At 34.6% G+C, this 16,506-nt stretch overlaps 2 protein-coding genes and 1 long non-coding RNA gene across 4 annotated transcripts; 1 reads left to right on the forward strand and 2 right to left on the reverse strand.

Annotated features, from left to right (window-relative positions):
• Window positions 1–2,044: 2,044 nt before the first annotated feature.
• Window positions 2,045–2,864, reverse strand: LOC112706613 (uncharacterized). The gene is made up of 2 exons (XM_025758007.3): window positions 2,510–2,864; window positions 2,045–2,434 (listed from the first exon to the last, which is right to left on the reverse strand). Exons 1-2 carry the CDS (start codon window positions 2,723–2,725, stop codon window positions 2,174–2,176), a joined length of 477 nt encoding a protein of 158 aa, XP_025613792.1. The 5' UTR covers window positions 2,726–2,864; the 3' UTR covers window positions 2,045–2,173.
• Window positions 2,865–3,220: 356 nt separating this feature from the next.
• Window positions 3,221–7,844, reverse strand: LOC112706612 (uncharacterized). 2 transcript variants are annotated; one of them, XM_025758005.3, is made up of 9 exons: window positions 6,522–7,844; window positions 6,369–6,408; window positions 5,888–6,047; window positions 5,641–5,688; window positions 5,222–5,288; window positions 4,742–4,842; window positions 4,546–4,590; window positions 3,830–4,300; window positions 3,221–3,689 (listed from the first exon to the last, which is right to left on the reverse strand). In XM_025758005.3, the coding sequence occupies exons 3-9, from the start codon at window positions 6,023–6,025 to the stop codon at window positions 3,519–3,521; spliced, it is 1,041 nt and encodes a 346-aa protein (XP_025613790.1). In that variant the 5' UTR covers window positions 6,026–6,047; window positions 6,369–6,408; window positions 6,522–7,844; the 3' UTR covers window positions 3,221–3,518. The 2 variants fall into 2 exon arrangements, with proteins under 2 accessions (XP_025613790.1, XP_025613791.1); XM_025758006.3 differs by having other exon boundaries at window positions 5,888–6,029; window positions 6,522–6,918.
• A 4,293-nt stretch (window positions 7,845–12,137) lies between these two features.
• On the forward strand, window positions 12,138–13,916 carry LOC112708363 (uncharacterized). The gene is made up of 3 exons (XR_011864710.1): window positions 12,138–12,272; window positions 12,497–13,117; window positions 13,205–13,916. It is a non-coding gene; the product is annotated as an uncharacterized lncRNA (long non-coding RNA).
• Window positions 13,917–16,506: the final 2,590 nt, after the last annotated feature.

Raw genomic sequence — 16,506 nt, forward strand, 5'->3', positions numbered from 1 at the left:
ATATTGTTGAATACTACTTTGATTAAGTGATGTTGGTATGAAGACTGCAACTTGGGTACTTGATTTATTTGTTAAACTGAACTGTAGGGACTGCTACCTGCTTTGAAGGCAGTTATGCCAAATGCCCATCACCGGAACTGTGTGATGCACATTTGGAAAAATTTTATCAACCGATTTAAGGATCTCTATATTCGGGAGGTGGTTTGGGACTGTGCTAAATGCACCACAATACCAGAATTTAGGGAGCAAATGGAGAAACTCAAGCGAATCAACCAGGGTGCATGGGAGTATTTATCGAAATTCGAGCCTGCAACTTGGGTGAAGGCCTACTTCTCACATGGACCAAAAGTGGACAACCTCACAAATAACATGTGTGAGGTGTTCAACTCGAAGATTGTAAACTATAGAAGCAGGCTTATTCTCACAATGTGTGATGAAATAAGGTGCTATCTAATGCGGAGGATGGTCAAGCATAAGCAGTTGCTACAAAATGTTTCTGGAAAGCTGGCACCTGTACAGCAGAAGAGGCTGGATCGTCTTATTAGGCCCAGTAATAAGTGGGTTGCAGAGTGGACAGGTGACGAAGATCGAAAGAGGTTCGAAGTGAGTCGTAAGACAACAAAGGTGGATGTGGATCTCATCAAGCAAACCTGCTCATGCAACAAATGGCAGCTGACTGGTTAGTAGGGACGTTAAGTATATTCTGATTTATTTGTTTTACTGTTCTCAATTTTCTGGTTTCATTTAAAACAATTGCATGATGTTGCTCTGTTATAGGCATGCCCTGTATCCATGCAGTGGCAGCAATCAGGAAAAGACATGATCAACCAGAAGAATATGTGCATCTATGGTTATGCATGGAGTCAATCCATAAGACATATGCCTATGCTATTCAACCGGTGCCTAGTCAGGAATTTTGGACACGGAGTGAGTATTCGAGACCAGATCCTCCCATCATAAAGAGACCAATCGGCAGACCAAAGGTACACAACAGACAAAAGGATCCGGCTGAGCCAATGATGCAGCAAGGTGCCAAGCTTAAGAGATCCTTTAAGGTTACTTGTAGTAAATGTGGGTCAGAGGAACATAACTACAAGACATACAAGGGTGCTCCATCTAACCCCAACTGGAAACCTAAGACCAAGAAGTCTAAGAAAGGTGGGACAAGTCAGTCACTAGTTGTCATTCCACTATCACAGTCAGCACCACAGGATGATGTAAGTATTTGTATTTATTCTTAGTAATCTGCTATATTGGTGTAAACTATGTTTAGTTAGATATTTCAGAATTCAAATAGTAATGCGTAACAGTGGTCAACTTAAACTTACAGGATGCCCCTAACACCCAAAGTGCTCCATCTAGCCAGGCAGCAACACCAAACCCTGTAACACCAGCTTCCGTCGCAGACCAACCCCAGCCATGTCGTGTAACTAGAGGTACACCATTTAGGCCTCCACTCCAAGTTCCATCCACACCTCACCAAACATTTCAACCAAAAACTTCAAAAATCAGGCCCAAACAGAAGATATTCAGGCCACCTGCCCCACTTTGTGCCACTCCACTCCCACCTCCAAGTCAGCCTGCACCCCCACAGCCTCAACCATCTCAAGTCAGGCCAGGACCGACTTCAGTAGCTTCCAAGGAGACACTGGCAGCAGCAAGCACAGCAACAACAAGACTGTTCAAATTCATTCCTAATCCACCATCCATCAATCCAAAGACATGAAAAAATGTGACATCATGGGCAGCCCACTATGCCTTGTAATATCATTTAGGAAAGTTGAATGTGACAACAATGTTTTTTGGGAGAATTAGTGGCTTTTTGAACAAGCTCCTAGGTTTTTACAAACGGTTGCAATATTGTTAGGTGTTTGAGGCTTACTTTTGTGATGTTAAGCTTCATAATACTATACACTTGAGCAGAATTGTTCTTTTTGGGCAACTTTCAATATATGTTATGTGGTTAAGTATACAACTTTTATGCCTACTATACGCAATCATTCAAGGCTTCTTCACATATTGACAACATAATTTCAACACCCAATTGATATCATAACTTTAACTGCATTTACATAGATAATAGGATACAAATGTTCCCTAAAGACCATGTTTCATTACAAAATACAAACCAGAATCAACACATTTTCCAACTCTACCTTCTAAAATTCATTTATCAGTCACTACAAACATAAAATGCAGCCACAACAGCACATACAATAATAACAATACAACAAGCTAAGGGGTTTTTTTTCTTCTCCAGCACAGTAACCTTCTCCTCCAGAATAGTAATCCTATGATGGAATCCCTCATCCTCTTCAACAACTTCTGGCTCTTTCTCAACCACAGGTCTTTTATCAAAGACGCAACCACTGCTTCCAATTCTAGCCAAATGCTCATCCACCCAAAGAAAAAACTTGCAGTGCGGTTGGTTTTCCTGACAAAAACTCAAAATAAATGCACTATACAAAACCATTCCAACAGAACAAAATTCACAGGTTTCTTATCTTACCTTATAGAATGGGCAACCCATGAAGACTCTGTTTGGGTTCCTAATCGTCCTCGACATATACATTATCGCATAAACTCCACAGAAGCATCTCCGGGCGACATCGTCCTTCGGGTCTCCGTCGTAAAGAACATAAGGGTCTGAGCTTGAGGCAGAATCTTCCTCTCTTACTCCCCTGTGGCTTCTTCTCGATGTTGCTGATGCTCCATTAGCAGCCATGGTTGATGCATGTCCAACTCCTCACCACTGGCCTCCAGAAACAAGGGCAATCAATTTAAGAATTAGATTAGGGTGGCAAAACGACGTAGTTTAGTGGTGGAGGGACTTCATTGTCCAATTTTCGAAGGGAGCTTTCTACTCAGCAGTCCAGCTGTCAACCATGTGTGCCACGTCATCCTCAGGAGAGCCAGATCAGACTTCTCCGATGGGTCCGGCGGAGGCAAATCCACGGAGGGACTCATCTGTCCAAAATTTGCTAAGGTCGGGGATTTAAAAGTATTTTCAAATGCTCAAGGACGAAAATGTCCACGGGCCAAAAGCTCAGGGACCTATTTGTCCTTTTGTCTTAAATATATACAAGGTTTTTTTTTGTTCGTAGCAAATATATACAAGTTTAAACCTTATACTCATTGATACCTTAATCTAGCCCGGCACGAAATACTTCCAAGCTGAAAAACTAGCTCAAAGTATGCAAAAATTATACGCACAAGAAAATAATAGAATATTCACTTCAATATAATGTACGATTTACAATTATAATATGTGAATGCCATTTCTCATCGAATCTCAATCAAGTGAGCAAAGAATTACATCAGGGCATGCACATCAACTAATCTTTCAGACTTAGACCCTCCATTATTGCTAAGCTATAATAAAAATGGAAAGATTATATATTAAAAAAACAAAAGAATGCTTGTGGTTCGAATTACAAAAGTATAGTGTCAAATTAGATTCTCTTTCATTTTTATCTTTCTCCTGAAGTAGGTATTCTCAATGAGTCTTGAATTGTTGTTCACTTGTGAAAGAACTTCCATACATCTCTGTCCGTCAAATCCTTGACCAAATGTGCTCCAAAAATACCCTCCTCATCTACAAGGCTTCTCAGTTGCCTTGCTCCACCATTGAAGCCAACATAGTGCTTCTTCATAGCTAGATACACCACTCCATATGGAGGCCTCAAGCACTGTCAAAGGGAAAACAGAAAAGAGGACTCAAAATTTCTGATGTTAAGACATCAAGCTTGATCATTCGTTAGATTATACAATCAAGAAGCCAGAGCTACACATAAGTAGAGTATAGACAATTAAGTATAAGGAAACAAACCTTTTTAATAAGTGCATACAGCTTCTTCAACGAGGTAACAGAGTATGGAGCCTCAGTCAATAAAATAACATCATAACCACCTTCCCCTTGATCTGCCTCACTAGCTCTTTCCCAAGCTCGGCTTCCTGAGAGCTTCCTGGATCGTCTTGAGGAACATTCTTGTCCAATGATGCTACCATCTTGGCTACTACATCCATCCATAAAATCTTCCTCAGAGAAGCTCAAGCTCATTCCGGGTGTTATTTCATATCCGTCATTTTTCAAAACAGACAACACGGCAGGTACTTCTTCCCAATCCCCAGCATAGAAATTAACTGATGGTGCTAGAGTTTGTCTTGAAGGAGTAAGGGGAGGCTCTGGCTGTCGACTCTGCCTGTCACGAGCTTGCTTAAGATTGGCAAGGACATTCGGTATAGTTGTGCATCTTACAGTTTCTGCATTCTGATCTTGAAAATGCACTATGGATGCTCCCTAAAAAATAAAACAACATATTGGGGGAAAGGAAGTTATTCCAAAGAATTAATCTATCTCTTTGAATGACCAGGTTAAATGTAGATCTGCCCATGTCATCAATAGCTTAAATGGGTTTGCCTTGTGTGGAAATAAAACCAACATATAAATAAATGAAGATATTTACAGCCATCATATATGCATAGAAATGCGACAAAGGAACACCAAAAAAGAGGTGTTGAGATCGCAAGGCACATCATATATACCTTCAAGCAAGCAAAGATTCCAGGAAGCCCATAATTACAACCAAGCTGCAAGAACCATGAAGCAGAGAGATTAATAAACCACTGACATTGTGGGTTAAGGAAGAAGAATATAAAGCAATCTCATGAAGGAAGAAGGATGTAAGACAATGAAATCAATGCACAGTACTAAGCAACAAAATCTTCATGGACATATTACCTCGAGTACTCTTTTCCCTCTGAAGCTTAGCTGCCCATCACGAATCTCATGCTTGAGAACACTAACAAGATCGATGGAACTGTCCCAGGATTTCAGATATCCTACGAAATCAGATAAATCAATTTGATACCACCATTCCTTTGTATGGATGAGCAACTAAGTTATATTTATGTAGAAAAGCATGATTGATAAGAAACATGTTCCTAAGCTAGACTCATCATTATACTTCAGGCATAAATTGGGTTATTAGGTGGGTATATTTCTTTGGATAATGCTAAATAACTTCAGGGATTTGTAGTCTTCCTTCTGTGCCAAAAGTTTTTGCCTTAAAGTATTATGACTTAAGAATATCCATTAGTATCTAATTCACTAACAATTTTAAATTTTACAAAAGTAAATGCACTTCAAAGAAGATGCAAGTCCATAAGGAAACACCAATCCACGTTCAATGCCTAAAAGTCTGAAATATCATGTATATACCATCAGGTTTTGCGGACATTGCCTCTGAACCACTGAACCCAATGATATCAGCAACGTTGACTTTACCCTGTCAGAGATGTAAGATACCATCAGTCCAACAATCAAACAAGTGTAAAACACTTTAAAAGCACAGAAGATCATGGATGTAGGTTCTATTTCAGCATGATGTAGCAAACACATTTCATAATCACAGCATAATCCTTTTAAAAGTGAGGCCCTCAACATATTTTCTCCAAAGAGATCAAACCTACTCTACATCCCATCGCATATATATATATATATATATATATATATATCAAATGAAAGAGCATAAATAAAAATCCTTCTGCTTTTATCAATTCAACTATAGCAGAAATCTCCTGTTAAGAATCAAATTTAGAACACATGTCATATTACGAAATGAATCATAATATATATACCTTAAACTGGTCAATGTTCTCCCCAGCATCCTTGTCAGTTAGCATTGCCTGCAGAGCACAACAAATTTAAATTTTAAGTTACACCCTTTTTAAGCTTAATCATACAGAAAAATAAAATAAGCACACAAATCCAAGTATCCGACTAGCTTCTTATATAAAACACGTGAGATAGCCAAAGCTGTTTTTGTTTTTACTCCTTGTTAGGCCAAAGATATAAATTGGAAAACTTGGAGTGATTGTGTTGTACCTTTGAAGGGAGAATCTCTACTGCTGGTGCTGGGAGATGAACATCTTTGTCAGGAATGGAGGAGGATATGCTATGGCTTCCACGATCATGAGGTAATAATCCAGGTAAGCACTGTGAAAGTAATGCCGGTGCACGCATTGCACTAAAGAGATTTCAAAAGCTGTCACATACCATAACTCATAACCTTAGCAACTATTATATATTCAAATCAAAATCATTACACACTCAAAAAATAAAAAATGAAAAATCAATTAGTCATAGACTATATGATAATTATTCATATGTATTAGCTCATAGCTAATGAGATGGATCATGGAACATCAGTTCCCAAAAAATTGGATACTTCACCATAACTTCAGTCGGTGAAATTGCACAGAAGGAGATAGAGGAATGAAAGCTTTCCCCTTTAAACCTAAATTTCATATATAAAAAAGGGAAAAAATTCTCATATAATCATATCCAATTCAAAAGTAACAATTACCTAGCAATGAAAGGAGCTTTGGAGAATTAAGCAACGGCAGCTGAAAATAGCAGAGTTAAACAAACACATGAGGTATTGAACAAGTTTGATGAATTATATTACAAGCTAAACGTGAATTGAAAGCTTGTTTGAAAGGGAAATCGGAGAGGGAACCTGAAGAGAGAAGAGGTCAATGGCAACAAGATGAAGCTGCAGCTGAAGATGAGAGAGAGAGAGAGAGAGAGAGAGAGAGAGAGAATTTATGAGAGTAAATAGTTTAATGGATGGAAAGGGAAAAAGAAGAACAGAGGAAGAAGCTTCGACGTCAGAACTCAACGCAAAACGAACACCTGGCTTCTCTTCCAACCCTGCAACCTCCAACCACTGTTAATTCTTAAGTGTAAACACTAACAGTTAATAACGCAGTTAAGCTTCCGCATTTCCCAAAATGTCACCGATTTGCACGGAAGGTGTGTATCACACGCTTGTATTCTCTCTACTTTTTCGTAAAATCACAACCCCAACTGCCTCCCTGCTTTCTTTTCCCTCTTTTCTCTGCTCTATTAAATAAAGTTGGCAAGATCGGCTCAGATTTTTATTGTATTAAAATAATTAATCCTTCTCTTATAAAAATATTATGCCCCTTTCATTTTGTTTTGTCATTTTCTATTGTTTTTTCAATATTCCTAACCATGTCTCATTCATCATATTTTATTTATTTTCCCAGAATCGTGTTTATACTTGCTTGTTATATTCGTACTGAATTAATATGTGAATAATTAAAAATAATGTTGTAGCTAATACCTAATAGCCTAATAGCAATATTAACAATCTTACTCTGTAGTAGTGTAAATCTAGAGAATGAATGTTGGATTCTATGTCTATCATCTAGCATGATTGCCTTGAAAGTTGGAAATACTAAATATACTTGAAGTTCCTTATTTAAATTTTTTTTTCTCAAGTCTAAATGTATTAAATTTTTAATAAAAATAAAAAATAAAAGAGACACTTATTTTAAAATAAAAGGAGAATGACAAAATTAACAGATTCAACAAAGATTACTTATTCACCTCATTTTAAAATTTAAAAAAGAAATTTCATACAAAAAAAAGGTGATTTATTAGAAAAAAAAATGTATTGACATTCCTCGGAACTTTCCTTTCATTGATAGAAAAAATGTACTTAGATGCATTTTTTTCATGTGGCTCAAAAGGTAGATTGTGTGAGAACAAAATATTACCTAATTGTAATTTTTTTTTTCCTTCTTTCCTTTTCCTTTTTTGTTTTTGGGTGAATTTTCAAAAGGTATATTCTCAGGAATCTCATCTTTGGTGTATCTACGTCAACAATGACGAAACGTGACCTGTGAACAAAGTTTTTTTTTCTGAATTGATTTCGGTTTCCCTGCTGCCTCTTGACCTAATTTTCTCTGGTGGTGAAGAAATGAGAAACATGAAAGTGATTATTATTCTTCTTCTACGGTCAGCATTTTACAGCTTGAAATTCATGCCATGGAGATTGACTTCAACTTGAGGGTGTTATATTTTTTGTTGGTACATGACAAAGAGTTGACATCAATCAAGCCAGTTCCAACGAACCTTCATTTCCATTTTCAACAAAAGAGAAAAATGCTATTAAGAAATTACACTAACCATTTTCCATTTAAATGGAATAGAAAGCAGCGGGCTCCTAAACTATTATTGCTACGATGTCATGCAAGTTTATTTTCTCGTTTCTTTTGTCCCTTGTGGAGGAAATAACGCTTCTGATTCCTACCATGTAACCCCTTTTTTTTTTCCTTTCGGTGATGATAATATGAATGAACCATTTGTCTTGATTAACAGATACACGTGTTTCCTTCTCTTGCTTGACTATTACTTATAACAAACGCGTTTCTTGTTATAAAATAATGTCTCACAAATCACAATGCAGGGACCAAACAAAGCAACAAAAATGGAAAAGGCAGCAGCATTTTTCTCTGTGTTAATCATATGTTGGCATAGGAAAGCAAACTTAAACTCAACAAAAGTAGATAATGAAGTGCCATGAACGTCAAGAACAAAGTTATAACTACAATAAGCTTGACACAATTAACTGTATGTACTTAAAAAAATGCATCAGCACTGGCCAATTTAGGTAGCAACCTAACTATATTTGTTGGATCATAATGATGCCTATATTTCTTATCATGTCCTAACTCCTATCTAACCTATATGTTGTTATCAACTAGGCCAATAAAACTAAAAGAAAAGGCTAAATTATTTTATGTAAGGTTAAGTCTGGGGAGTGTGTAAATCAGTCACTAACACTAAGTTGCAGTGATGCTGGTATTTGAATTAGTTGATGAGAGATTCACAGAGCAGAAAGGAATCACAGTTGAATTCTGAATCAAGTCCCTCATGTCCATCAAATTCCTTCAGCCCTACCAATGTCTCAATGGGAAGCTCTTCATCCAAGGCACAAAATCCCCTCCCAAAGAGGTCTTTGTTTGAAGAAGCATTGAGATCGTCTTCATTGAAAAGAATCTTGGTTAGAGACAAGTGTTTGTCATTCAAAACTTCTTTTCCTTTCATTACAACATTATCATCTTCACAATCTACAGGTACTATCTTTGCTGATCTTTTGCTCGTCTTCAAGCTTGATGATGCGGTTGATCCAGTGTCAAAAACAAACTTTTTCCTAGGAGAGGAACAAAATGAACTCAAAGAATCCTCAGAATTCCAACTTTGTTTCCCTTCAAATGGCCAAAAGAGTGGCTCATCATAACTGAACTCATCCATATTTGCACCTTCCAATGAAGTCTTCACAGAAACATTATCTTCAGCTATGTCAAAGTGTGCTCCATTGAGTGAAGACCACTTACTGTCTCTTCCCTCAAGTCTAAGCAAAGAGTCCCAGTTAAGAGGTGTATCTAGGTCTGAGATCTCCGAAAAAGAATCATATTTGTAGCTAATAGGAGTTGAAGGATTCTCGTTGGAACATCCAATAGCATTTGAATCTGAGAGCCAATCAGAATCTTCCTCTACAAGGCTTAGCAAGGAATCCAAGTAACTAGTTCTGTCAAAATCAGAAATCTCAGAGAAAGTGTCATACTTGTAGCCAATACTAAGAGGAGTTGAAGGATCCTCATAGGTAGAGAAAATCTTCGAATCTGAAAGCCACTCAGAATCTTCCTCTTCAAGGCTGAGCAAAGAATCCAAGTAACTTGTTCCGTCAAAATCCGAAATCTCCGAGTAAGTGTCAAATTTGGATGAAACTCTTTGAGGAGACCATGACCTCTCATCAGTGCAGCCAAACATAGAATTTGAACCAGTTTCATCATCATTCTGATCTATCCTTGCATTTGGGTTAGCTCTTTCAGCAGATTTCACTCTCCAATTGCAAAAATAATAGACATTTTTGCTTAAGAGAAAATAAGAGCTTGCAACCAGGAATAACCAAAAAGCCAACCACTCATTGGAAGGAAGCATATGATGAAGTGAAGCAGAATAGATTCTGTCTTCAAGAAGCAATGAAGGCCCTGTCATGTCTGATTGTAACTCTCTTCCTCTGAAGGATCCATGCTGATGATCACTGTCTTCTTCTAATGACACTTGATTTTGGTGGCAAATAGCAGCAGCCACATGGTTCCTAAGATCACAGAACTTATCTGTCTCTTTATGTTCAGCTAGTTTCATGCAGACAGTGCCAGTTGTAACCAAACTCAATGCTGAAGTTAACGTCATTAACGATCGGTGGGACACTGTTACATTGGTTTAGCCATAGAAACAAGAGGATAATACACAATTTAGAAGAAAACAAAACAATAAAACAAAAGAAAAAAAAAACATTAAAATAGAGAATATGTCACTCAAAACAGGACACCCACTTGCATCCGTCAATGCAGGAGAATTCCAGCATCATTATCGTAATTTAATACAATACGTCAGTTTATAAGATTTAAATCATAAACAGTGTACAATGAATGCCAAAATTATAAAACCCTAAAAAAAAGAGTCTAAATCTTAAATCCTTATTGTGATTTTAAATCTAAAGTGTAACCTAATAGACGTATTTATCTCATAATCATAATTGACAAGAGAGTATCTAAACTCAAATCACAATAACACCAATCTAATTTTGATGAAAATTAATCCACAAAAGCATGTTAACATCAAATGCCATTTGCAAATGCTAATCCAAAAAACTATAAGACAACAAAAAATTTCAAACTATTCCGTAATGATAGGTTGGAATCAGTTCTCGCTTTTCTCTCTGAGCAATCTCTTCCCCTCTCTCAAACCTCAATAGTCTCTTCTTCAATCTTAACTACTCTAATTCGAATTATCTATAATAAAAAAAAATAAAAAATGAGCTACTGTAAATTCGAATATTATAATTTACTACTTGTCACTGTCATACATATCATTCAACTATGGCACCAAAATTATTGACCAAAAGAAACAAGAAACAAATCTTCATCGAAACAAAGCGTAGTAGTAATAAAAGGTACCTTTTGGTGCACTTGAAAACCACGTAACGCATGGAAAAACAGAGAGCACGGAATGATATTGAATGAGACAAAGTGAAATCCGAGAGTGAGCGAAATTCGATTCATGAATTGTGAGATCCGATGCAAGTCAAAAACGCCAATCATGGTAATTTTCGCGCTCTCGCTGTGTAGGTTTCGCGGTTTGATCAACGATCAAGGATATGCCACGTGTCACTGATATTCCTTTTATTTTTGTAATTAATGTTTTTCGTTTTTTACGTGATTGATATCTCGTCCTTTACCAACTTACCATTTCTCCTCCTTCGACCTTCATTCATTGCCTTTTTAAGTTAATACAATAAATAATATTCTAGAATCATATAAAATACAATAATATTAGGTAAATACAATAAATTATCCACTGCTGAACAATTAGTACGTGTAAAATGTGTATTTTATTATATTTGATTATTTTACTGCTGATTATTTAATTAAAAAAATGTAAATAATATACATAAATAGATAATAATTAATTTGCTAATTAATTTTGTTTAAATGAATCCATAAAAAGTGTGGCGGTAAATTGATTTTATTCTATTTCCTTTTAGGGAAAATAAATTATCAGAATATATCATTTGCCATTTCATCAATTCGTTCAAAGCATCCAGTTTTAGTGTTTTTTTTTTTTTACCGAAAATAGGAGACTCGAACTCGCAATTTCTTAATTGAGTATGGGAAGACTATGTCATTTGAGCTATAATTCATTGGCTCAAAACATCCAGTTGCACCTAAAAGCTTAATTAATGTAAGATTTAATTTAATTAACATTGATATTTTTATTTTTTTATTTTTATAATATTACACATTCAAATTTTTTTATTAATTAAGTCTAACTAAATTGGTCTAACATAACAAAAATTAGTTATCACTAACATTATTTCAAATTTTATTGTTTATTTGTTTAACTTTGATTGGACGTAGTTCATAAAAAGAACTTAAAGGTATATCATTATTCTTTTTTTTTATGATTGATGACTTTAGAAGGTAAGCAACCACTATTTTCAGCGTAAATTAGGATAAGTACTATTTTGGTCTTTAAAGTTTAGGGTTAAAATCGAATTCGTCTCTAGCTTTATTTTTTATTCAAAATCATTCTAAACCATTCATTTGATATTAAAATCGTCTTTTTAAATAAAATATTTTTCTAAATGAAAAAGATGCCCCTTTTTTATTTTTCCTATTTCGGCTTCACGTAAAATACTTTATATGTTCATTTGTCCCTAATCACTCAAAACATTACAATGTTTTAGAAACTAATTTAAGTGCTTCATGCCTTAACCTAGAATCGAAAACGACGGAGATTGTTCTTAGATAAAAGAGAGCAGGTAAATGTGAGTTATTTGAAGGAAGGATCTTGAAGAATTAGTTCACCAATATTCACAGAGTTGGCGTAGGTATGATTTCTCTCCTCCTATTGATTATGGTATCTCTCTTCCTAATAGTTAGTTCTGGATTTGAGGGTTTTCGTTTCATTTTTTTGTTGTTGATGATTGAATGGAGACCAAATGTGTTTATAATGACACTAGGGATTATTATTTATGTGAAATAGGATTGTTTGTGTTTAGATTTTTTTTTCTTCCAATTCAGTAATATGTTCTTATTGTTTTTTATTGATAAGGTGTTGGAGAAGAGGATGGAATATTTTAAATTGAAACTCTATCATGGAGGATGGTTTAGTTATGATAAAGGGCCATTACAATATGTAGGAGGAGAAACAACAATTATAGAAGATATTGAATGTGATCGGTGGTCATTGTTTGAAGCTTATGCAGAATTAAAGCAGTTTGGCTATGTTGAGGAGAATATCTCAGCATTGTGGTACAAGGATCCTATGGATGAAAACATTAAAGAAAATATAAAGTTGTTTCAAGGTGATGCAGATGCAATTGCCATATGTAAAATAGCTGAATTAAGAGAACATGTAGAATTGTTTGTTGTGCACAAGGTTGACAAGGAGAATGCCTTACCTAAAGCTAGTTACAAAGATGTTGGGGGAGATCAAGGGGTTGGTGTTAAAGGTGAGGGACAAGAGGTGGTCTCTGAAGTTCATTACATTGATGTTATGCCATCACCTTATAGAAGGTTTAGTCACCGACTAATGAAAAAGAAAAGAACAACTGCTGGGAAGGAAGAAGAGAGCAGCCACACTCACTTGTCAAGGAGGAGACAAATCCAAAGATGCTTAAGATGTGGTACAGCTGGACACACGAATGAGAGATGCCCTAAACCTATAGAAGAGGTATGCTGTTGTTTTAATTTTTCACAAATTGTCTTATATTTGTCTTAAGCCTAATAATCATCTACTTAATTTACATATGTTCGTTAGGCCCAACCATCAAAGAATCCTAAAAAGACAAAACAGAAGACAAGAAGCAACAACTCATATTCTCGTACTGCTAAGAGAGGAAGGAAGTGTGTATTTTCACAGCCCACTCCAAAAATAAGTGTAAAAAAAAAATTTTCTTCTGCAACACATTCTAACTCTTCAACTCAATCCAACTCTGCATCACAGTCCAAAAGGCCCAAAAGTAGGCCCAAAAAAATAACCAAATCCAACTCTTCAACCTAAACAATATCACATCCCAATAAATCAGCACCTTCATCATCATAGCCTAAAAAGTTAGTCCCTTCATCACAGTCAAACAACACATCTCTTTCAGTATCTCAGTCAAATTTCAACACATCTTAAACAATACACAGTGAGATAAACATCAAGCCAACCAATTAAAAAACATATCCAATTTTTTATCAAAAATTTTGGAGTACCTCATGTTTCTCCACAAAAATTGAGGTTGATGACAAAATTGCTTCTAAAAAAATGGAGACATCTTTAGAAAATTTGGACAATTAGAAAATATTTTTATATTTACTTAGAATGCATGTGGTGGTGTTTTGGTTTAAGTTAGTTTGGTGTTTGAGTAATGTCATGCAGGTTCTATTAGTTTTATATTGTTATGGACTATTTGTCTATTGGTGATATTTTGGTTATAACTTTATCCAATGTTATTTTGTATTATTAGCTTGGACCATTTGTCTTTTTGGAATTTAGTATTTTGTGAAATACATGTTGATTTAGTATGTTGTTTTGATATTCATCATGTTGATATTATTTATTATGTTGTTTATGATTTTATTATGAAATTGTTCATTAAGAAATGAGTAAAGTATCGTTTTTTTTGTCTCCAATATTTAGGGTAAGTCAATAAGTCCTATTTATGACTCTAACGTTTAAATCGTCATATTTGTATCCCTAATATTTGTAAAAGTGATTCAATATTATCTTGCTGTCAATTATACATCATGAGCTTTAGTTTGAATTTTGAAAATATCTTCTTGAAATTAGAATATAAATGTCTAGGATAGAATCGATGATCCACTCTGAAAAATAGCTCATCAAAAGTTGAAACTAATCCCTACAACATTTACATAATTCACTTTTCTAGGGATATAATTGAACCTAAATATAAATAGTGGGTACAATATTGAAATCGAACACATCCAAGTGAGACCTAATTGAGAATAAATACATTCAAGTGAGAATAATTGAAAAATACAATTTGATTTATTAGTATAATTGACGGCAGAATAATATTGAATCACTTTTATAAACGTTAGGAATACAAATAGGACGATTTAAACGTTAGGAACACAAATAAAATTTACCCAAATATTAAGAACAAAAATAATACTTTACTCTAATAGAAAATTATGCAAAACAAAATAATAGAACCCATCTAATTGTCAAAGTAAAATTCTGAACTTATTTTGAATCAACTATTGTTACATAATTATCATCCACACATACCTGAAATCCAATTTAGCTTAACTGAAATCTATCTAAACAATAAATCCTAACCTAATTCACCCATCTAGCTCTAAGCCCAGACTTAAAGTACCAAAATTTTCGATAAATCCTAAACCAAATTAGCATACTTCAGCCAAACTCCAACATATTGTTCAACTAAAATTTAAGGAAATTACACACGGTTGCCTTATTTTAAAATATTTCTGCAACAATAAATAACAAAGCCAACCCACTCAACGAACCCTAATGTAGCAATGACCTTCAATTTAGCTTTCACTCTGAAACATTCGTTCTTGACTTCAAAGATGAAATATTTCTCCTCATTCTTAGAATTTTTTAATGTTCCATGTCTATCTCTAAATCTGTTCAACAAAAAAAATTGCATTTTTGTGGAATCTAAATAAATCCACCATTATCACTTTTTAACTCGCTATACAAACAGTTCAATTGAAAAAAAAAATATACTTTAAAATAGACGCCGTCTCAGAATCTATGACCAAGATTCTTTTTTGTTCTTGAAGTTCGCAAAATTAACCTCTCACCATGGAAGCAAAATAGCACCATGCTATGCGCAGAAGATTAACTTCGAAAAAAGGTTGAGGTTTGAGAAGCCATGCAATTCCAATCCTACTTCCTCTTTTTCAGTGATTAACGATGATGGTGTCTTTTTTGGGGGTGTCTTTTCCTCAATTGAACCCTGCACATAATTTTATCTTTGAGAAAAGGACAAATAAGTCCTTGATTTTTTGGTCGGCAGACATTTATATCTTTGAGGACTTAAAAATACATTTAAGTTTCTAATTTTCTCAAAATCTGGTCATATCGATCCCTGAATCTAATTTGTCCCAATTTAAAAACTCTCATACGTGTGCATCCATATATCGACCAGGCTAGTATAACGGAAGTCATGTTTGATTTTTTCGTTGAGTCTGCCAGACCAAAGTGAACAGAAAGATCGATATGTCCAAATTTTAAGAAAGTCGGGAACTTAAATATATTTTCAAATTGTTGAGAATTTAAATGTCTGCAGACACAAAAATCAAAGATCTATTTTATCCTTTAATTTTCTCTTTTCCTTTTGTATTCATTATTTATTTATAAGATTTTTTTAAATTATTTGATAACTACTAATAATAAATATAAGAATATTTTTGTTTGTAAAAAATTAAAAAGAGAATTTTAATATTAAATAAAATGTTAAAAACAATTTTTAATAAAAAATAAGATTAAAAATAAATTTGATATTGATCCTAATGTTTAAGGATTAGAATAGTATCCATCCCTAAATTTTATACAGTATCCTCCGAATGAGAGGAAAGAACATAGTAACACAAAACAACCTTTATGTAACATAAAAGCATGGGAATTATATCAGAGTTTAGTGGATAGCTTGCTGGTGGCACGAACCCCAACACCATATGTGGATGCAAATGGCTTAACCTTCGTCCCAAAACAGACTACAGGAATCATTACGCTAGCTACTTTCTTTTTGAAAAAATATATATATAATAGAGTGTTATCCGGTTAAATAAACTTCGAATTTCATTAAAATAATAAAAAAGAGAATCCTCCTCATTCCTTATATATTTTAATATGTTATCCATAAAAATTGTGTGTATGACAAGACATGCAGCCACATGCACATGCAACACATGGTGTGTTGTATGTTGCTTGATGCTTCCATTGCATTGCAATTTGCATGCATGAACATATATATGTAATTTGGAAATGTTTCGGGATCAAAGTTTAGAAGCTCCTTTTTTTTGTATTTATTAGGTATTGTTTGAATAAATATATAATATTAGATGTAATAAATGTATCAT

Source organism: Arachis hypogaea, chromosome 8, assembly GCF_003086295.3.
Source record: "Arachis hypogaea cultivar Tifrunner chromosome 8, arahy.Tifrunner.gnm2.J5K5, whole genome shotgun sequence".
Classification (NCBI taxonomy): domain Eukaryota; kingdom Viridiplantae; phylum Streptophyta; class Magnoliopsida; order Fabales; family Fabaceae; genus Arachis; species Arachis hypogaea.

Excerpts from the sequence above, each read along its gene's own strand:
- LOC112706613 (XM_025758007.3), bottom strand. The coding sequence starts at position 2,725 with ATGGCTGCTAATGGAGCATCAGCAACATCGAGAAGAAGCCACAGGGGA. Across the intron at positions 2,435-2,509 it reads TGGGTTGCCCATTCTATAAG|GAAAACCAACCGCACTGCAA; the intron begins GTAAGATAAGAA and ends AGTTTTTGTCAG.
- LOC112706612 (XM_025758005.3), bottom strand. The coding sequence starts at position 6,025 with ATGCGTGCACCGGCATTACTTTCACAGTGCTTACCTGGATTATTACCT. Across the intron at positions 4,843-5,221 it reads AATGTCCGCAAAACCTGATG|GATATCTGAAATCCTGGGAC; the intron begins GTATATACATGA and ends CTGATTTCGTAG. Across the intron at positions 4,301-4,545 it reads GAATCTTTGCTTGCTTGAAG|GGAGCATCCATAGTGCATTT; the intron begins GTATATATGATG and ends TTTATTTTTTAG.